Source organism: Bison bison, unplaced genomic scaffold (assembly GCF_000754665.1).
Source record: "Bison bison bison isolate TAMUID 2011002044 unplaced genomic scaffold, Bison_UMD1.0 scf7180017864506, whole genome shotgun sequence".
Lineage (NCBI taxonomy): Eukaryota > Metazoa > Chordata > Mammalia > Artiodactyla > Bovidae > Bison > Bison bison.
Window position 1 is genome coordinate 1,890,609 of NW_011495063.1, and position 22,324 is coordinate 1,912,932.

At 51.0% G+C, this 22,324-nt stretch overlaps 2 protein-coding genes across 5 annotated transcripts in view; one reads left to right on the forward strand and one right to left on the reverse strand.

Annotated features, from left to right (window-relative positions):
* Window positions 1-7,779, forward strand: part of PKNOX2 (PBX/knotted 1 homeobox 2) — a 301,299-nt gene extending 293,520 nt beyond the window's left edge. For all 4 annotated transcript variants that reach the window (XM_010829459.1, XM_010829458.1, XM_010829460.1 and 1 more), the window contains 3 exons: window positions 3,276-3,352; window positions 4,436-4,614; window positions 5,637-7,779. In XM_010829459.1, coding sequence (XP_010827761.1) covers window positions 3,276-3,352; window positions 4,436-4,614; window positions 5,637-5,863 — 483 coding nt within the window. In that variant the 3' untranslated portion in view covers window positions 5,864-7,779. The remainder of the gene's footprint in view (window positions 1-3,275; window positions 3,353-4,435; window positions 4,615-5,636) is intronic.
* An 11,843-nt stretch (window positions 7,780-19,622) lies between these two features.
* Window positions 19,623-22,324, reverse strand: part of FEZ1 (fasciculation and elongation protein zeta 1 (zygin I)) — a 42,088-nt gene continuing 39,386 nt past the window's right edge. Inside the window, exon 11 of the mRNA XM_010829463.1 lies at window positions 19,623-19,986. Coding sequence (XP_010827765.1) covers window positions 19,970-19,986 — 17 coding nt within the window. The 3' untranslated portion in view covers window positions 19,623-19,969. The remainder of the gene's footprint in view (window positions 19,987-22,324) is intronic.

Sequence of the window (22,324 nt, forward strand, 5' to 3'; positions counted from 1 at the left end):
ACCACCCCCAGCCTCCCCCGCCTCCACCGCATGCTTCCTGAGATACCCATCCCAGGAGCCATGGGGGACGGGGGACTTGCACTGAAGGAGGATCAGGGCTTTGTGTCTGTGTTTGTAAGAGAATAACCAGCCAGTCTGGGGGACCCCACCTCTCATCCCTTCCCATTAACTTAATCTGTGGATTTATGACATCCACTCAGAATGGAGGCCTGCCCTGGAAGGCTCCTTAGAGACAGCAAACTTTATCTGTGGGAGGCTGAAGGATTTCCTTCTCTGGAGATCTTAATAGTGGAAGAAATTTGCCTCTGACAATAAGTCCTAGCGCAAAGCCCCTGCCTGGAAAGCCCGTGCCCTCCATTACTAAGATGGCTTGGCCATTCTTCAAAGTCCAGCTGAAGCCCGCCTCCCTAGAGAAGGCTCCTCTGACTGCTCTGACCACCCAGTGTGCACTGAAACGCGCTACGTATCTTTTTCTTTTTGTTGTCCTGGGTCTTCATTGCTGTGGTGGGCTTTCTGTAGTTGCAGCGAGCGGGGGCTGCTCTTTGTCGCGGTGCCCGGGCTTCTCATTGTGGTGGCTTCTGTGGAGCACGGGCTTAAGGAGCTGCAGCACACGGGCTCTCGAGCTCAGGCTCAATAGTTGTGGCACCTGGGCTTAGCTGCCCTGCGGCATGTGGGATCTTCCCAGGCTAGGGATCGAACCCATGCCCCCTGCATTGGCAGGCAGATTCTTATCCACCGCACCACCAGGGAAGTCCCCTACACACTCCCCTTTAATAGAGGCTTTCTTCTGTGGTTGAAGCTTTTCCCTCTAAGCTGTGGGTTCCATGGATGGGTGTCTCTCTCTTGGGCCGTAGCAGCTTCCCTGAGTTTGTGGTTGATGTGCCGGCATGGTTGTCAAGGCTCAGGGAACAAGTCACCCAGCTCCTTCCCATGCTGGTTCACTCATCTGTCTCATACACAAACACCGAATAGCCACGCCACCTGCTACTGGTCTGGACACTGGAGATGCGGTGTCTGATAAGACAGGGTCCCTGCCTGAGCAACTCCCAGGATAGGGGAGAGATCTGTCACCGGAGAGTGGGCTGAAGGCAGTTATTCAAGGGCCGCAGCGACTGACTTGCCCTGGGGAGCTGGGAGAGACCTCACAAAGGACTTGACCTGGGAGAGGTCTTTTGCAGAAGCTCAGAAACGCAGGCAGTAGAAAGGTGGGAGATGGAGTATTCCAGCAGGGGGACAGCAGGGCAAAGGCGTGAAGATGTGAAGGAGCTAGTAGGGCCCAGAGAGGCCAGAACGTTGCTCTGTTTTTACTGTATCCTCAGACCAGCTGCCATGGATGACACGGAGGCTGCTCGGCTTCTAATGAGGGCCACGGAGATTGAAACTCCATGGGCAGGGGAGGAGGGCTCAGCTACCGCCCCTCCACGGAGGGCGTCAGAAGATACGGAGCCCCTCCTCCTCTGCCGCTGAGGGCAACAGCCTCATCCTCACCTCCCTCTGCTCCTCCCCTTTTAGATGGAATTGGCTCCTGCGACACCGCTGCGCTTTCCTTCTTGTTAGAATCTTAATATTATGTGGCTCACAAGCCCCAGCTGCCCTGGCGTGGCAGGCAGGGTCAGAGGTGTGAATTAAAACAACACATGATCCCGATTGCTTCAGCCGGGGGATGCTGAGGCCACTAAACAGGTTGCTTTCCTTTGTCACTGATAATGAGCGTTCCACCGAGGCTGTTGATCTCAAGCTCATCCCTCAGACAGCTTTAAGCACCTTGCCAGCATCATCCAATAATAGTTTGAAGAGCCATCTCTTGTTGAGCACTTTACGAGTACAATTTCATTTAATCATGACATGACTTTTTGATGTAGAGTAAAGCGATGGTCTGGAGATCTCACCGGTTGTCATGATAGAGCAAAAATCTGAGTCCTGTGTCGTTGGGACTTTGGAAGACCCAAGCTCCAGTATCTCATACCACCTCAGTAAGGGGATATTTCCAACCTGAGGACAGCTGGGCCCTCTACCCTAAGAGCCCCCAAACCTCCCCTAGCTGCCCGGGCAAGGCTCCAACCCATTCAGACTCTCATCACACCTATTGCCAGCCTGCCAGGTACCAGGTGGCATGCAGAAGCCGGAGAAAGACACAGAGTCACACAGAACTGGTCGTCACAGGACTCACCACCCTAACCAACTGCCATCACAAAATTTCCCAGTCTTTAATGTGACCTGTTCAGCCTTCCCAATGCTCCGGCCAACACCCCACTGCTCTTTCATCCCAGCATCTACTGCCTTGTGTCTGCTTCCTTTCACTGGGTGTTATTGTGTGTCACTGACGTCACGACGTCATTTGTGCATTAAGCACATGTGGAGGGCACTGGGAATACATTAATAAGATGAATTAATAAGAGCTGGTCTTTGCCCTCATGAAGCACAGGTCGAGAGACAGATAAGCATGGAATCAGTGCAGGGACTGAAGGCCCTGGCCCACGTCCTCACTCACCCCCCTCCAAAGACATGGACTCCATGTCACAGAGTGGCAGTGTGCAGTGATGGGGGTGCCCGGGCCACAGTCAGGAGAACTGAGTTCCAAGCTGATGCCACCATCTGGGAGACAATGGAGATGGTTCTTCAGTTTCCTCATCTGTAAAGTGGGAAGAGCAACCCCTAACCTGCCCCTTACTGAGTTTTAGTGAGGTGCTTTTATTAAGTGAAATTAGTGCATGAAAGCATTTCACAGGCTGTAAAATATACAAGTTGTAGTTGTCCTTATATTTATCTTCTGTCTCCTAGGATGCCTACATGAATCTGCACACAGAGTAGATGTTCAGTAAATGTCAGTTAGTGTAAATTAAACGGATTCATTCACCCCGTTTACCACCTTCTGAGAGTCCCCTTGGCTTTGGAGGCCACTGTAAATCCTAATACTGATCACGCTTGACCTGCCTGCTGGGGAGCGGGCTGGAGGATGTGACGGTGCTGTGGGAGCGACCACGGTGCTGTGGGAGCGACCACCATTGAACTGTACCGGCTCCTGGGAGACCACTTGGTTCCCCACCAAAGGGGGGCTGGGCCGAGGGTGGGTGGCCCTCCTTAGGCACAGAGCAGCCTCCCTTGAGGCCGGTAGTCCATTCTTTCTGGGGAACAAACATTAACTTTCCCCAGTTTGGGCTTCCAAACCACTGAGGCTGCCTGCCCGGGACGCTGCCTGTGTCGTGGGCATGGTCTCTAGGGGGACCAGGTCACCACGTGCCCACCCCTCACTAGCTCTTCGCCTCTCATTTCAGCACCCCTACCCCACGGAGGATGAGAAGAGGCAGATCGCAGCCCAGACAAACCTCACCCTCTTGCAAGTGAATAACTGGTGAGTTAGCATCACATGCCCAGAGGCTATCAGACCCAGGGGCCACTTGCTCAGCAGGGGGATGCACAGCAGGGGAAAAGGTGGGAGTGCCCAGCTCACTTCAGTCTCCGCCCAGCCACCGTGCCAGCCCTCCCATGTTGGCTGGAAACAGAAAAGCTGAAATCCACACCTATAGCTTCATCTGCAGCTTCTCAGCGCCCTCTGCTGGGAAGCTGTGTCAAGAACATCACGGAAAACTTGAATAGACACACAGGCGTGGCTGCATCCCAAGCCCACAGGCCCCCAGGCCCCCAGGGGTTATCTGCTCTGCTCACAACCTGTGTAAACAGAGCTCAAGCTAAAACATTCTGCAGAGCTGGGAGCCGGAAGGAGGGAGGAGGCAACAGTCCTGACCCACAGGGCTCCCCATGTTCCCTCCTCTGTGGCTGGCCGGGGTGTCATGGGAATCTCAGAGGGCAAGGTCTGGTGGGTGGGAATGGACCCTTGGCCCCCCGGAGAGAGATCAGAGATTAGTGCTTTTGACTAAGGAGCTCTTCCTTCACTGTTCAGTCTTGACGGGTCTGGAGCAGATTCCCAGGCCTTCTCACACGTTCATCCCAACTTGTACCCAAGCTCCTGGTGAACTCACAAGCTCCTCGGTGCCCAAGGCTCATCACTGCTGTGCTTTCATACCCTGGACTAGACCCCCAGTCGGCTCCATTCAAGGACCAGCCAGTGGGAGTCCAGAAGCAGCTTAGTGCTCTCTGCACATGTGTGTACACACATACATGTGCACCTGCACACATGCTCACATGTGCTTACATACACGTGCACACACAAGCCCACATATACACATCCATGGGTGTGCACATGCACACATGGACACATACATGCATGTGCGTACCCATATGTGCCCATGAGTGCAGAGACCTGCACGTACCCAAATATGCTCACACCTGCACACATGTGCATACACATGTGCACCCATGCACACATGTGCATACACACATGTGCGTGCATGCACACAGGACATGTGCACACATCTGCTCACACACATTCCCGCCCCCGTGGTGGCTAACCTGTCTCCATCTGACCCCGGGACAGGTTCATCAATGCCCGAAGACGCATACTGCAGCCTATGCTTGATGCCAGCAACCCCGACCCTGCCCCCAAAGCCAAGAAAATCAAGTCGCAGCACCGGCCCACCCAAAGATTTTGGCCCAATTCCATTGCTGCAGGGGTTCTGCAGCAACAGGGCGGTGCCCCAGGGACAAACCCCGATGGTAAGAACTGGGGCTGAGGGTACTCTAGACCCTGGGGTCAGGGGATGGAAAAGGGACTCCTGAAGCTCCTACAGGTACGGCTGTGCAGAGTCAAAGGTTGAACGTCTACTCACTTGAGTGGCAGTGTCAGCTCTGTCACAATAGTTAACTCTCCCGATCCCGGCCAAAGGATGTTCGTAAAGCCTGAAAGAAGGAGATTTTTTGGTACATATTTTAACAAGTCAAAAGCAATCTCACCAGGATGAGTGGGAGTCCACTGGTGGGCATCTGAGTCAATGGCTGCTCAGCAGAGGCCCCCTCCTCACTCCCACACCCACCCTAAGTTTCTTAGCACCAGTCAGTGTCTTCACGGTCCCCCAGGAGCCAGGGCCATCTATAAATACCAAGGCAGGCAGCTGACTTGTGAACAGAGGCCAGGAAGAGTTTTGTTTTCCCAGCTTCTCCATCACACCCTCCGTATACACTTTTCTAATTGCCAGTCGCCTGGTGCACAATGAATAATTCAATGAGCCATGAGCCAGGCATTTTATAGCTTGGCATGTGAAGCTAGCTCCGTGTGGGAAGTGGAGTGCAGGTGTACACGTGTGTGTGCACACCTTCATGTATATGTGCATGTATATGGCTGTGAACCAGTTTCCATGTGGTGGGCAACAGTCTTATGAGGTAGAGTGGAAATCAACAGATTTTGAGCTAAACCCACCAGGGGGAGAAGCGCAGTAAAATCGTGCCTGACTGTGTTCCTTTGAGCTAATGACTCAACGGTCTGAGACTATTTCCTCCTCTTTAGAGTGAGGATGACAATACCTACTTACAGAATTCTTCGAAAGGCAGCAGTGTCTGCCACACTTACACGGAAACTGGCAGGAAGTGGTACCCAGGAGTGTTGCTGCCTGGGATGGGGCAAGGCGTGGCTGACAGTGAATGGACGGGAGACTTCACACCAGGGAACTGTCCGGCGTAGGCACTCACCACCCCATCCACAGGGGCTCCTGCGCCTGACCCCGGCCTTCTTCTCGCTCTAGGGTCCATCAACCTGGACAACCTGCAGTCCTTGTCCTCAGACAACGCCACCATGGCCATGCAGCAGGCTATGATGGCGGCACACGACGATTCACTGGACGGGACGGAAGAAGAGGAGGAGGATGAAATGGAAGAGGAGGAGGAAGAGGAGCTGGAGGAGGAGGCGGACGAGCTGCAGACAACGAATGTCAGCGACCTGGGCTTGGAACACAGTGACTCCCTGGAGTAGCCGAGCCGCCCAGGTGGCACTGGTCACCGAGCGGGAGAGGAGTGTCATCAGGAGGGCTTCGGGGTGGGGGGGAAGGGGACGGGGCAGGCGGCACAGAGGAAGCTGGGCCCTGGCTTCCCGGAATCAGGAGCTGGAGGAAATGCACAGGAAACACCCGCTCCTTCCCAACCACCAAGCTTCACCGAGAACCCCGGCCCCACTTCCCTAGTACTGCAGAGGACTCAGCGTGGCGGGGCCGGTCGAGCAGCCTGGACGGAGAGGCAGGAGTGAGATCTGGACTCACCGCATCCCTGAGGACAGAGGGCACCCACAGCACCCCCCACTGAAGGACTTGAGTTGTTTACAAGCCCCACCCTGGGACATGGACCAGTGCTGTTCACGGAGTGAGCCTCTGCCAGGGAACAGAGTCAGGAGGGAAGAGACAAAGGGGGGCTGGGCTCCACCTCCACAGGGTCCTCAGCTCTTTGAGAGACATTCAAAGGCAGGAGGGAACTGGAATGCATGACTCTGGAGGGAGAGGGGTGCCACGGCGTTACATCCTGTAGAATAAGGTGGGACCTGGATTCTGTAGGGCTCCCCTCAGTCCTCCAAGGCCCATGGACTTGGTAGAGGGGGACAAGAGCCATTAGAGCCACCTTCTCTCTCTCTCTGCCTCCTGGAAATCAGTGGTAAGCTGATGGGCTCAAATTATAGGTTAAGTGGAGGCCCTTCACCTGGGTCGGCTTCAGGACACAAGGAGATGGCAAGACCTGGGCTAGGAGCCATATCAAGGCGACCTTGGGGACCACAGCCGTCCCCAGGCGGTCAGTGGTGTCTTAGCCCAGATGTCGCAGCCCTGGGATGGAGCTCTCCAGACGTTCCAGGCCTTCCATGGGCTGTTGGAGAGGGTGGAGCCAGGTTAGCTTGGCAGATGTCCACCCCTCCTGTCCCTCGCCGCTGTCCCTCTGCCCCCAGGCTGGCTCCACCAGCCTTCATCCTCTCTTCTTCACTCTATCCTTCCGAGAAGGCAGAAGAAACTTTGGAAAGAAGCATCCAGCCCAGTGTGAAGCCAGGGGTTGGAGAAGGTGCTAGCTACATCCCCCTTCCCATCAATATCCAAAGTGTGGGGGAGGTGCCCACCCACCCGCCTCACTGTTCCACACTCCATCCCCACCACAGCCCTGGAGGAACCTGGGCTCCACAAGGAGGAGGAGTCTTCCCACCATCTGCCCTGACACACAGCCTCCACCCCCAACCCCCAGGCCCCCAGGATTGGCGCCCCGCCCTCCTGTTCCCTCCCACCCCTACGGCTGTGAACCACAGGACTGATCACACGTGTGTTTTCCATTGAATTTAATTTAATGGACTTGCAGCTTCATCTGTCAGATGTGCGTTGGCCACCTCCGGCAGCAGCAGGATGTGAGTGGGCTGCTGGGCTCAACTCGAGGGCCCCCTGCCAGGGCCCTGTAAGGTGGAGCAAAAGGATGGTGGCTTTCCTGAGGTCTCCCTGAAATGAATGTATTTCTTCCCCCAAAAGAGCTGATATTTAATGTTTTAATAGGGATTTTTGAGAAACAAATAACCTTATTTATAATCTGGGTGATCCAATCATTTTTTTACTCCCTTTTGATGCCATAGGTAGAGGAAAGTCTAGCTTTTTTGGCGTGAGACTTTTGCAACGTGCAGTGGGATAAATACATTTCCTGTTCTGCTTCATTTTTCTTGTTCATACACACACGCACGCGCACATGCACACACACACATACGCCCTTCCACTTATCACTCTGGACAGGCATCCCACCCCACACTCTTGCACACACGTGCCCACACATCCTCCTCCCAGCCCCCCTCCACCTGCCTAATGTTATGCAACCTCTTCTGATGTATCCACCAAACCAGTACTGAATGTGGCCGAGTTTTCAGTAAACCTTATTACCTACCGTAATTCTGGTGCGTGATTCTCTTTTCACGTGGTTAAGGGTTAGGGGGACCCTGGACCAGAGGAAATCTGGAGGCCTCACCACAATCCTTGTTCATTCGACTACCCATGAAAGGGACCGAGGAAGAGGGCTTTCTGGGTGTCCTCAGCTTGCCAGTCTGGGGAGGAAGATGGCCAAGTTTGGCACAATCACCGCAGAGGTATCTTCTCTAAGACAGAGAGAGAGCAAAAGACAGGCAGAGGCTCTGCACTGCCCTCTCCTGGCGGTCTGCTGTCATGGCAGGGGAGCTCAGAACTCCGTCTCCTCTTCACCTTGCCCAACCCTCAAAGACCCTTGCTTATCCCACCTCCATGGAAGCTGGTACCAACACTGCCCATCCCCCAGCCTCACATGCCCCCGTCGCCCTATCCCTTGTGTGAAAGGCCCCAGGAATCAGGAAGGATGGGCAGTCTTGACTGACACATTGAATCCAGGAGCTGTGTTTGGAGGGGAGCCTGCCCTTTGAATCCCAGAGTTCAGCACTATATTCCCTGGGGCAGGAAGAATTTGAGAGACAGCTAATATCCCCAACTAAGTGAGAGGCAGCCTTGTTACTTTGATCCTAGAGGTTTCCTTACTTGGGCCATGTGCTGAGACGTCCCGGCATGGGTTTAGAATTCTTCGTTCCCATTGGCAAGGGCTGGCGACAGGAAGACAACTTTCAAAGCAGTGATTTGCGAGGAACAAACTTTTTTCCCTCTTTCTTGTTAATTTTTTAAATTATGTAAGTATGATAACACATTTACAGGAGACTTGGAAAATACAGAGCAAAGTTACATATCATTCCCCTATATGTGACAATTATTTTTTGAAGGTGATAAATTAAGATTTTGTAGTTGGGGTTAAGGAACACACTCTTAAGAGATAGCTGGCTTAGTCTAGGATGAAGTGCCTATTATACTTTGTTAAAGGGGTTTCGTAATGTGAATTAGAATATAAAAGCCTCTGAAAGGTACTACAGGAAAGAAACCTGTTTAACGTGTTCCCCAAATGTATTTATCTTTTGTTTTTCAAGTAATAGCTAATCAATCGTACTAGCATGGCACAAAACGCATTTTAGGAAACAAACCTCTGAGAACTTACGTAATAGCCTGAGCCCAGCCTCTCCCACCCCTTCCTAAGTTTTTCTCTCAAGTTCTGCCATTTTTTATACAAAGCAGCTAACTAAAAAAGTGGTCTCCTAAATCATCTGAGATGTGGGTGGTTGTGTTGTGAGAAGGCAGCAACCTCTGTCTGCGTTAGACCCCGACCCTATCCAACCCGTGGGGATGTCTCAAAGTCCATGTGGAAAGAAAGAGATGGGACAAGATGGTGTGGGGATGAGGAAGATCTCCTTTATCCTCAAGACGGAGCTGTGATATCCAGACCCTGGGAATGTTCAGACTGACTTCTGGCCCCAACCCCGTAAACCCATCAGGGATGACCTGATTGGAGATTCCTGCCCAAGGAAGTTCTTGACCAGAGCTCAACTTCCTGGACCACGTGACCTCTCTGCTGCCTTGCACATGACCAGATGATGGCATTGACTGTCGCAACACAGCCAGCACAGACTCATTCATTCAAGCACTGAGCAACACTCTGTCCCAGGCAGTGTTAGATACTGAGACTACAGCTGTGATCAACGAAAACACAGTTCTTGCCTTCAGGGAATTCACAATCTAGGGGAAGATTGAGACTGAAAGAGAACTCATCATATCCTCATAATGGTTGAGCTATGACCATATCCTAAACAATAACCTCCAACTTGATCATTCAGAGTTGCAAACAGGAGACACTTAGGTCAAATCCAGCTTACAGTCATGTTTTGTTTGGACCATACTTTGTTTTGGAAAATTTGCGGGCCAACATTTAAGTCAGAAGTTTGCACATAAAATGCAGGTTCCTGATTTATCTCGAAAAATCGAGCAAACAGGCAACCTAGGACCTAGATTCCCACCCAGCCACGGCTGAGGGTAGTTGAGTCACTGCACCCCCTGACAACGTGGCCTCCAGGCTGTCGTGACATTGGCCACTCACGTGGTCTCCCAACACGGAGCTTGAGGGTCAGCTGCCATTTGTTACTGGGCTGCCATTCTTCAGTTGGCTCACTGGCTAATTATGTTTTCTCCTCTCTTTTTTCCTTTTTTTACCTTTCCCTCCAATATTTGAGCAGTTGTCTTTAAAAAGGAAACTTGGGGCTTCCCTGGTGGTCCAGTGGTTAAGACTCTGAGCTTCTAAAGCAGCGGGTATACGTTCCATCCCTGGTCGGGAACTAAGATCCCACATGACATGCAGCCACAAAAATAACAATAATAAATTTTTTAATTAAAAAATAAATAAAAAGGAAAACATATCTCTATAGCCATTGCTCCATCCAGAGTGAGAAAACAAGATAATCCAAGAGGGCTCTGCACTTAAAAATAAAAAATGGGGAGAATATATTTGCCTGTGGAAGAGAAGAATCTCCTACCTTTAACTGCAGAAGTACCTGGGTCTTATAACCAGACGCCTTCAGTCCTGTGTTACCTGTCTGCCTGACCTCCAGAGGGGGTCGTGAGCCTTGGGGCATAAAAGCCACCAGGGCTGCTTGTGCTATACACAGATCAGGTCTCACGACGACTAATCGTTCCCAAATTCTGATCAAGATGCTGAAGACTTTGAGAAACACCGCTCTCAGAAAATCGCTCTCAGTTGCCTTTTAGAAGTTCCTTGCTTTACAGCTGCTCCCATGAACTTCCTTCTGCTAAACACACTACAACCCCCTGAACCTGTTCATCATTCAGTGAGCATCCACGGATGCCTACTATGTGCCTGGCATCGAATGAGAGACAGAGGATGATTCAACTTTGCAGAGTATCCCAGGGCAAGGGTCACAGAGGACTGGCAGAAAGAATGCCAATAGCATCCTACTCCAACGTCGCTAGGAGTTGGACACGACTGAGCGACTTCACTTTGACTTTTCACTTTCATGCATTGGAGGAGGAAATGGCAACCCACTCCAGTGTTCTTGCCTGGAGAATCCCATGGACAGAGGAGCCTAGTGGGCTGCCGTCTATGGGGTCACACAGAGTCGGACACGACTGAAGTGACTTAGCAGCAGCAGCCACACGTTTTTATGTAGTTGTGTGCTCAATCGCTCAGTCGCATCCGATTCTTTGCAATCCCATGGACTGTAGTCCACGAGGCTCCTCTGTCCATGGGATGTCCCAGGCAAGAATATTGGAGTGGGATGCCATTTCCTTCTCCAGGGCATCTTCCCAACCCAGGGATCGAACCTGCATCTCTTGCATCTTCTGCATTGGCAGGCGGATTCTTAACCACTGAGCCACCTGGGAAGCCTCACATGTTTCCACGTTTCTGTGGTGGTGTCTTATTTTCATCCCTCGGACCAGGCAGATTTTTTTTTTTTTTGGCTGCACCATGAAGCTTGGGAATCTTAGTTCCCCCTTGAGGGATCAGAGTCCCCTGCAGGGGAAGCGTGAAGCCTTAACCACTGAATGGCGAGGGAAGCCCCCAGGCAGATTTTATTATACCACTGTCAAGTGTACCTTACACTTCTATATTTCTCAGCCTCTCTCTGGGCCAATCTCATTTAGCCCCTTTGCAAATTAAATGCATCTCATTAAACCAAACCCATTTAGGACAATGCCCTTCAGGTGTGTGCATCTTAGTACATCTTTCATTTTAAGACAAGTGTTTGATTTATTTTTCATCTCATTACACTCTTTAGAATTATGTGCATCTCATTACTCAGTGCACTGAGACGACTTATTTCAGGTGTAGACATTACACCCAGTATTAGCAGGCAAGAACTTTTTTTTCATTTCATTACAAGCCTGACAATTTATGTACATCTCATTACAATCAGCCATTTAAGACAATTCCCTTCAGTTGTGTACATCTCATTATACCTTTTCATTTTCAGATTTTTTTTTCCATCTTATTACACCTAAGCATTATCCAGAGCACTCACATCAGGTGTGTAGTTTTCTCATCCACCTGTTCTTTCGTGCATTTCTGGGTGGTTGTTCCCCCAATGGTACTGCAACATTTTTATGACATCAGACTCATGGAAGGCCAACTTTGCCCACCTGTGGGCCTCCCATGGCTCCTCTGCAGCAAAAGGAAGAACACTGGATTCCCCTGGATTTGGGGGAGACTCTGGCAATACAGCCCCTCACACACAGGGACCATCTAAATTTACTTCCTCCCTTGTACAGTGAGAAAGCGAGAAGGGATGGTTGGTAAGTCCGCCTTCGGGGGATCTTCTATGTTGTCCTACAGACGACAGTACTGCGAGCCCCCAGCATCTCCTAGGAGTGCTGCTCCTCTGTCGGGAGCCCCCACCCTGCTGGAGAAGCTGAAACCACATCACCACCCAGGCTCCCAGCAGCCAGGCTTCTCCACACTTCCTGCTGCCCCTTTGACTGTATGGTGCTCGGTATCCACGTGGGGTCAACATTTTGGAAAGTTTAGTCGCTCAGTCATGTTCAACTCTTGGCGACTCCATTCATTGTAGACTACCAGGCTCCTCTGTCCCTGGGATTTTCCAGGCAAGAGTATTGGAGCGGGTTGCCATTTCCTTCTCCAGAGGACCTTCCCGACCCAGGGATCAAACCCGGGTCTTCCACATTGTAGGCAGACACTTTACTGTCTGAGCCACCAGGGAAGTCCCTCAACATTTTGGAAGGAGATGAAATAACCCAGCACTCTTGTGATGAAATCCCCCAGCACCTCCCGGTCCAAGGCCATCTTCATCTATGACACCCCAACTCCCACCCTTGGACTACTCTGCTGGGGGCACCTTAGAATTGCTGAGCAGGCTTTTGGAGGTGCAGGCACCCAGGTTCTATTCTTGATCTGCTAGAGCAGACCCTCCAACGGTGGGGCCGAGGTCAGTGCATTTTGAATAGCAACCCAGAGATGCCGAATCACTGTCTCACCCAAGCCTGATTTCGGAAAAAGCTCTGCGGCCAGTCGCTCCGAACTGAAAGAGCCTTGTGGCCCTCAGTACCTCCCCCTCCAGGGGTCTTTGCAGGTGACAAGGATCCAAGCCTAGAGTGAAAACAATCGTTTCTCAGTCCCGGAAAGGGAACTTAAGGTCATTAAACCCAACTTTCTCACCCTCTGTGTGAGCCCCATCCACAGCATTGTAAATTGTCATCCACCTTTACCATCCACGTCCGGCGAGGGAGCCCAGTGTCTCCCGGTGATCTCGCCAACCTCCACCCTGCGAGCTGAGAGCTGCCCTCTGGCGGCGGGGGGAGGAAGTGGCGGTCTTCCAGGCTTAACGCCTATGCGAGAGATTGCAACACCTTTCCCCAACCTCTAGAGTGAAAGTCGTGTCGGACTCTTTGCGACTCCGTGGACTATATAGTCCTTGGAATTCTCCAGGCAAGAATACTGGAGTGGGTTGCCATTCCCTTCTCCAGGGGATCTTCCCAACCCAGGATCAAATCCAGGTCTCCCTCATTGCATGTGATTCTTTATCAGCTGAGCCACCAGGGAAGCCCAAAAATGCTGGAGTGGGTAGCTTATCCCTTTTCCAGCGGATCTTCCCCATCCAGGGATTGAACCAGTGTCTCCTGAATTGCAGGCAGATTCTTTACCAACTGATTTACCAGAAAGCTCCTTAGGCCCCACCTGTGTGGCCTAATCACAAAGCATGTGAGGCTTCTCAAAGTGTGTCTGGGGTGGTCTGTGTGATTCCTCTGCTGTCACTCCACCTGTCTCTTTGCCAGTGAAAATAGAATCTTTTCTCTAAGCGCAAAAATAAATGTGACTTTGCACTGCCCCTCCTCCACTGCCTGCCTTGAGTGAAATTGCTGAGAAATCAGAACATGATCCAGCTCTTTGCTTGTCTCTTTATGCAGGAGAGCCTGGAGGCCATGGGTTCTAGAGTCAGATGGGCCACCACTAAGCAGGATTTAGAGAGCATAAAGGGTGGGGTGGGGCTGATTTTAGGGGAACAGGTCACACCCTGTCTTGTTTTGGTCTTGTTTTCAGATCTTCTGTGACCACTGGTTTGAAAAAATGATGAGGCTCAAGAAGCCCTGGGCTCAGTTCTTTCTCTTATGTTCCTTGAAGTTTACCAGCAAAAATAAAAGTCACAATTTCTTGAGCACTTTGCCTATATGCTAGATACTGTAAATGATTCAAAACAACCCTGAGAGAATTACTGGTATTATTGCTAATATTAATATTCCCATTTCTAAAATAAGGAGATGTGTGCATGCTAAATCACTTCAGTCATGTCCGACTCATTGCAACTCCATGGACTGTAGCCCGCCAGGCTCCTCTGTCCATGGGATTCTCCAGGCAAGAATACTGGAGTGGGTTGCCATGCCCTCCTCCAGGGGATCTTCCTGACCCAGGGATCGAACCCACGTCTCTTATGTCTCCTGCATTGGCAGTCGGGTTCTTTACCACTAGCACCACCTGGGAAGCCCCAAAATAAGGAGGTAGAGAAATTAAATTTCTCAAAAAGTATTCAGCGAATATGTAGTAGAGCTGGGATTTGACCCCAGGCCTCAAACCCACGCTCCTTGATTGAGATAATTTGCCTCCTGAGCTTTGGCCTGATCAGGGCTGAGCTTCAAGGCCAAGGGAAGAGACTCCTCTGGTCCCTGAATTCCTTGAAGGTCCATGCATGCCTGCATCTGCCTTTGCTTTCCTCCTCTTAGTTTCTGAGATGAAACAGACTTCAAAGACATGGGGTCCAGGACTTCCCTGGTGGACCAGTGGTTAAGACTCTGTGCTTCAATGCAGGAGGTGCTGGTTCAATCCCTGGTTGGGGAACTAAGATTTCACATGGTGCACAGTGCAGCCAAAAAAGTTTAAAGAAGTAGGATCCAGACCTTAGCTGCTTCTCCCACAACAGATCATCTGCCCACTAGTCCACTGGCTCCCACTGGAACTATTTACATTTGGGAGGAGGGGCAGGACGTAAGCCCTTAAGAAATTTCTCTGCGTCCTTTTCTAGTAGAGATGGACGCGTGAGGTCAGTGAACTGACAGTATGACAGCAGCCCTCCCTCCCTCCCTCCCTTCCGGCCTCTGTAGATGATGCCCTCCATTCTGTTCAGAGGGCAAGGCCAGATTCCTGGATTTTTTAGGCTGGAATACCGAGGGCTTCCCTGCTGGCTCAACAGTCAAGAATCCACCTGCAATGCAGGAGACCCAGGTGCGATCCCTGAATCTAGAAGATCCCCTGAAGGAGGAAATGGCAACCCACTCTAGTGTTCTTGCCTGGGAAATCCCATGGACAGAGGAGCCTGGTGGACTACAGTCCATGGTGTTGCAAAGAGTCAGACACAACCAAGGGACCGAGCAGGCATGCACTGAGAGTAAAACCAGGTTGAAAGATGGAAGGACAAAGAGAAAGGAGCTCATCTCTGGGAGATAGAATGGAGCATGGAGCCTAGATGAAGTGGGGGAGGCTGCTGAGAGCAGAGGGCAGGCGCAGGGACCCCAACATGGTCAGGTCGGGAGCGCTTTAATGGGAGAAACAAAATGGTTCTGTTTGAGGAGGAGTAGAGGAGAAAGAAGTGGAAATACATGGACTGGAGGACAGACCCCTGGCCTTTCACTGACTCCCTCCTCTGGTTCTGTGATTCATTTTCCTGTTCTCTGGCAGTTGGAGAGTGAAGAGAGAACCAAGACGGGGACTTAGGATAGAGGAAGAAGAGAGAGGGAGGGAAGGGGAGAGAGAGAGGGACTAGATGTGCTTGTGTCTCTGGGGTTTTTCAGACAAAGCTATTATCAAAATGCCAACCAGCTCCTGCCTGGCCGATTTGCATATTCCATGCTGTGCTCTTTGAAGCAGGATGAATATGCATGAGGGCCTGGGTGGGGGTGTGGAGCTGCAGGGCTGTGGGCTAAGGTGGCTCATTGTTCTTTTTAAAGAAAGGCATTAATATGAAGCTAAGTACCTTCCTGGTCAGCAGAGTGGCCTGTACATCCGCCTCTCTGGTGAAGAGAGGAAGAGAGCAAAGCTGAGGCTCAGACAGAAAGCTTAAGGACTCTCCTCTCATCCTCCCAAGAAAATAAATAATCAGGCCCCAACGAAATGTGAGTGTCTCTTCTCCAAGAGCGGCATCTAATTACTCTCCCCTCCACGCATACTAATCGTGGAGGCTGGCCCTGGTGAGAGTCACCTCTCCTGGCTCCTTTGGAGATGAGGCCCCCCATCTCCGATTCAGGCTTCTGCTGAGGAGGGGGTGGCCCCTGGTGCCCCCTGCCCCTGGCCTTTGGTGAGACGAAGTGGTCTGCATAACGGGGCTATGCAAGGAGTCCCTAGGACACAGTGGTGCTCAAAGCCCACAGAACAGATTCATCACATCCATTAGGACTTGGCTCATCATGCATCCTAAGACATCCAGAGGAGCGCACCTTTTTGGATTTTTCGCATCTCTTGCCTGACCTCTAAGTGAAGACAGTTCTAGTCCAGATAATACTCCAGTGCATATGCAAAAGGTTTACTTCATTTTAAAAATCCAATTTATCCCATAAAACGTATTGCCCCAACACCCTTCCCTTTGGGTTTTCTTTCTGAGATACCCCATCTGTCTCCCACGCTGAAGCAGAGACACAAGATTAGGGAGTGTGAGGACATTCCATTTGGACAATAGCTTGTCCCCACAGGGTCATTGTGGCTCAGCTGGTAAAGAGTCCACCCACAATGCGGGAGACCTGGGTTCGATCCCTGGGTTAGGAAGATCCTCTGGAGAAGGGAAAGGCTACCCGCTCTAGTATTCTGGTCTGGAGAATTCCATGGACTGTATAGTCCATGGGGTCGCAACAAGTCGGACACCACTGAGCAACTTTCACTTTCACAGGGTCATTTGTTTCAACTCTACACAACTGAAGGCTGGCGTCAGGCCCTACAGGGACATTTCCTCACCAGGGCTGGATCAGATTAGGCTTCGCAAACCCACATGGAGGCCTTCAGTTGATGGAGACAAGCCTCTGTAAAGGAGCCCGCTGGCCAGGCCAAGTCCCACCTGCCCAGGAGGGCACCTGCAGGACTTGTCTCCCCAGTGCTCTGGCTGAGAGTGGACACCCTAGGTGGACTTGAGTTTTGCCGTCCAAACTGACTGGGGCCTGAAGAATCATCTGCCCTGGGACTCCTCCTGAAAGATGAGGGGAGGAGAGGTGCAGTCACGTGTTAATCACACTATCCATGCTTTCCAGGTTCAGTCTTCGAGAGTCAGGGCTCCAGCAACTCTCAAAGTGTCTCTGAACTTAACACAAACACCAACTGCCTGGAAATCGCGTTAAAATGCAGCTTCCAGGGACTTTCCTGGCAGGCCAGGGTTAAGACTCTAGGCTTCCACAGCCGAGGGGATGGGTTCGATCCCTGGTCAGGGAAACTAAGACCCCACGTGCTACATGGCATGGCAAAAAGGAAAAAACCTGCAGCTTCTGACTGGGGTAGAGGATGGGTGGGCGGGGGATTGCGATCTGAGCTCTTTACATTTGTAATAAATTCCTAGATGTTTTGTCTCTGCTGCTGGGTTGGGCCCCACGTGTTGAGGAGCAAGGACAGAGGAAGGAGCGATGCAAAACCAGAGGCACGGATCTACCGTCCCACTCGGCTCCCGATGTGGGCCATAGGCGAGAAACGGCAGTCACTGCTCCCACCCCTCCTCCGAGACTCACCTCCTCGGAGATGGAGCATCTCCTTGACACTTGAGATTTATTTTTACCTGCCAGCCGCTTTGATTAGCTTGTCACTGCTGCTTCAGACACCTGCTGGCAGGATAAATTGGGGGAAAGGAGCGGCTGACCCAGATATGACAAACCCTAGGCAGGAAGGCAGGCTCCTGGGGAATTCACTGCTCCCCCAGAGCTGGCAAAGCATGAACTGTGCCAAGGACCTCACCCTGCCAGTGGCCCTTTGCCCCGTGACCGTGGCACCAGGGAACGCAGAGCTGCAGGTGTCCCTTTTGTCAAAGCTCGGGTACTTAGGTCCACGTGCTGAGCCTGAGCACCGGTACAACTACCTCGTGCTGTTTCCATTTTCCTGTAGTGGCCAGGGTGCCGTCCACATGGAAGCCCTGCTCTGTGTGGATGCCTGAGTTGGAGAGCTGCCGGCAGTGGGGCGGTTTCCCTGGTGGGTCCCCCCTTCCCCCCGGGGGAGATTGCTAGTGCTCTGTAGCAGAGCTCCAGGAAAAGCAGAGGCCCAGGGAGTGAGAGAGTGCCTAGATGCCTTCTACTGTCACCCGCGTCCATCTGTGACCTTCTAGGGAGCTGCCCATGGGACGAAGCACAGCTTTCCGTGTGGCACACAAACACCAAAGTCCTAAGGAGGCGTGGAGATCTAGGTGCGCAAGAGGCAAAGCGCCAAGCTGACTCCACCGCTTTGAGCGTCTCTGCTTCTTGGTGTCCTCGTCCGTCTATCAGGGCAATGCTGAGACGCAAGATGATTTGTCGAGGTGATTATGCCAGTGGCAGGTACATAGCAAGTACTTGAGAAAAGTTTTTAAGACAGAAATGAAATTGTGCAATTTGCAGAGAGGTGGATGGACCTAGAGACTGTCATACAGAGAAAAGTAAGTCAGAAAGAGAAAACAAGTATCGTACATTAACGCATACATGTGGAATCTAGAAAAAACAGTGCAGATGAACCAATCCATTGCAAAGCAGAAATAGAGACTCAGATGTAGAGAACAAATGTTTGGACACCGACGGGGGAGAAGGGTTGGGATGGACTGGGAGGTTGGGATTGACATATATACACTGCTATGTATGAAGTGGATGGCTGGTAAGGACCTACTGTATAGCATGGGGGGTAAAAGTCCTGTTTGTAGCACATATATTAAGTTAACCTTAAAAATGCATTCCGATATATATTAGGTGCAAACACTGATTCCACTTATATGCAGTACCTTGAATAGTCAAATTCATGGAGTCAGAAAGTACACTGGTAGAAGCCAGGGGGCAGGGGTTGGGAAGGAGGAAGGGGATGAGGAGTTCGTGTTTAATGGGGACAATTTCAGTTTAGGAAGATGAAAAAACTGGGGAGTTGGACAATGGTGGTAAGAGTCGCACAACAAGATGAATGTACTTAGTGCCACTGAACTGTAAGTTCAATATGGTTAAAATAGCAGGTTTTATATGACATGACTTTTACCACAAGAAAAAAAATAGATTTTTTTTTTAAAGATGGGACTGGGAGAATCCGCAGAATGAATGCCATTCAAGCCAGAAGATGGAAGCCAAGACAGTTCAGGTTGTGCCAAAGCGGAGCCCCTTCCAGACACACGGACAGCTTTCACCTGCTGGCTGGTTGCAGCTGCCTGTCACCAATGCCGGGGACAGCATGTGGGAGGCGAGGGCCTTGGGGAGGTGGGGAGGACACAGACAGCCAGAGGCCACCAGGGGTCAGAAGGGGCGGTCAGGAAAGCAGCCGCAGCCCCCACACCGAGAGAGCCCAGCGGAGCTCAGCCGTCCAGCCCTCAGACCTCAGGGTGTCGACCCGGCCATCCCAACAGGAGGCACTAGAGCCGCCCTGTTACCCCTAAGCCTCACTTTCCAGCTGCTAACTTCCCAGTCTCCTCCCCAGCCAGTCCTTCCTACCACACCTTGTGTGGCCCCATCTGGAACTGTCAAGCAACAAGATCTTAGGAGTCTGTGGATGGCCTCCTCCCTGTGTGGACAATGGCAGCGCCACCAGAACCCACCAAAGGTCACAACAGGTACCACCCCATCCCCTAACACCCCACCGCTGCCGTGGCCAGGAGCCTTGCGTGGAGGCAGCGACACGTCCTTTCTCTGGAGGTTTGTACCAGAGTGCCGAGGGACACCACACGCCAAAGCACATGAAGCATACTAATTAAATGAAGGTTTATTTCAAAATTAGTCTTAGAGTAGAAGCTGTTTTTGAGGGCTGGAGCCAGACTACATCATGAGCGGTGACAGCATCTGCCTCCCTCCAACACGGGCGGAGAAGAGGCGACATCACCAGCCCTGCCCGACAGTCATGCATCCAATGGTTACTAGGACTAGAAGCCAACAGCAAAGGACCCTGCGCGTTTGCTCATGTTTAATCCGGGTTAAGCTATACACGTTTAAATACACGGCGGAGGCTACGCGGTGTCATGCAGTCCCTGCGGTGGGATGACTCTTGCTCGGTGACCTCCGCAGCAAGGCTGCTCCCAAGGGCAAGGTTAAGTGGGACAGAGCACTGGAAAGAGAAGAGAGAGGGCATGTCAGAGTAAGTGTGGGGCCGGACCTCCCGGCCCAGGGTGGCCCTGACCTCTTGCCAGTGTCCTGAGCAGAGAACCACCCGCCCCCTTAGAACCAGGGAAGGATGGCAATCACGTGTTTTCCTTCCAGAAGGAGAATGAGCCACTGATGGCTGGTGGTTCAGTGTAGTGATGAAGTGGGTCTTCTCTGCTGTCCAGCCGCCTTGGTTCAAATCCCGGGTCTGACTGTTATTAACCACAACCTTCGGGAAATAACCTGTGTCTGTTTTTCTTCATGTATACAGTAGCCTGTGCCTCTGCCCAGCCCACAGCGTTGCTCAGAGGCAAACAGAAAGTGCTCATAAATGTTAACTAGTTTTATACATTCACTGACATTTCAGCTGATCGTGAGGGGTAAAGTCTAGCCCCTGGGCTCCCAGACTTATAGAACCCATTTCCACAAACCTCCTCTGAGAAACGGGATGCTCTTTTAAAACCTTTAAGAGCCAGAAGTTCTTCCTAATGTTGAGTTCTTCCTAAATCCATCCTGCAGAAATTTAAGATTCATCTTTCTGATCCTTACAGAACAGTACAGCTCAGAGGTTCTAAACTGAGGTCTACAAGCCTTCAGAAACTGCACCCAAGGTTGTCTGCACCTGTGGAGCAAAATCTAACGAGAAAAAGGATCTGGACTATGAATGACAGCCAGTGGAAAGTGTTACAGAGTCGACGTTTGTGTCCCCAACCCAAGAATTCATGGTGAAGCCCTAACCCCCGGGTATACGTGGAGATGGAGCCTCTGAGAAAGAAAGGTTAAAATGAGGTCATGTGGGTGGGGTGCTGATCTGCTAGGATTAGTGTCCTTGTAAGAAGAAGCACAGAGGCTCTGGCACTCTCTCATCAACAGAAGAAAGGCCATGTGAGGACATAGCAAGAAGGTAGCTGCTTGCAAGCTGAGAAGAGAACCCTCACTAGAAACCCGATTTACTGGCCCCTTAATCATGGACTTCTACTCTCCAGAACTGTGAGAAAATTAATTTCTGATGTTTAAGCCACCCAGTGGTATTCTGTTTTATCAGCCTGAGCACACTAATATAGATATTAACATCCCCCAAAAGAAAGACAACCAGATGGTAGCTGTCTCTTAATGGAAGTTCTCAACCACTGATAAACTAATGCTTTCCAAAAAACTGTGGATGCTAGTGTACTGAGTCCCCTGGCCCTGCCCAGTCCGGTCTGGTGTGGATGCTCTGAATGTGTTCAGCCCTCTGGCTCCGCTGGACAACAGGAAGTGCAAAAGGTGGAAGAACATATTAAATGAAACCACGAGGATGAAACTAACAAGGAAAAGCCAGAATAAGGAAATTCTATGGATCGAATCACTTGGTTTTTTCATGAAATAAAATTCAAAGGATGTGAGAGGTGAAGGAAAGGGGAAACTGTATATATATTAAAGTGAAAGTGAAGTCGACTCTTTGCGACCCTATGGACTGTAGCCTACCAGGCTCCTCTGTCCATGGGATTTTCCAGGCAATAGTACTGGAGTGGATTGCCATTTCCTTCTCCAGGGGATCTTCCCGACCCAGGGATCAAACCCGGGTCTCCTGCATTGTAGACAGACGCTTTACCATCTGAGCCACCAGGGAATATATATTAATAGAGATTTAAAAGACATCCTTGGTGGTCCAGTGGCTAAGGCTATGCACTCCCAATGCAGGGGGCCCAGGTTCCATCCCTGGTCAGGGAACTAGATCCCATATGCAGGAGCTAGAGAGTCCACATTCTGCAAATAAAACACGGTGCAGTCAAATAAATAAAATGAAGAGATTTAAGAGAAACATTATGAAATTGTAACGTATGGAACTTCTTTGGATCCTAATTCAAAGAAATAAACTGAAAAAATTTTACAGGGAAATCTGAACACTGGTTGAAGAGTCAAAGATACTTTGGCACGGCGGGGGTGGGGGGTGGGGCCAATGTACATGGCATGAGGGATCTTAGTTCCCCAACCAGAGATTGAACTCTTGCCCCCTGCAGTGGAAGTGTGGAGTCTTAACCACTGAACCACCAAGGAAGTCCCTCAAAGATACTTTAAAATGTTGTATTTTTCTAGCTGTGATCATGATCTTGTGATCATGTTTTAGAAATACATACTGAAATACTTATGGATGAAAAAAGATATAATGGTTGGTATTTGCTTCAAAATAATATGGAGGGGAGAAGCTGGGTATGGTTATAAAGGAAACTAGATCAGCCAGGAGTTAATAATTTTTAAAGCCACATGCTAAGCACGTGACGGTTCACTATCCAGGGGTCTCCAACCTCCAGGATCTAACG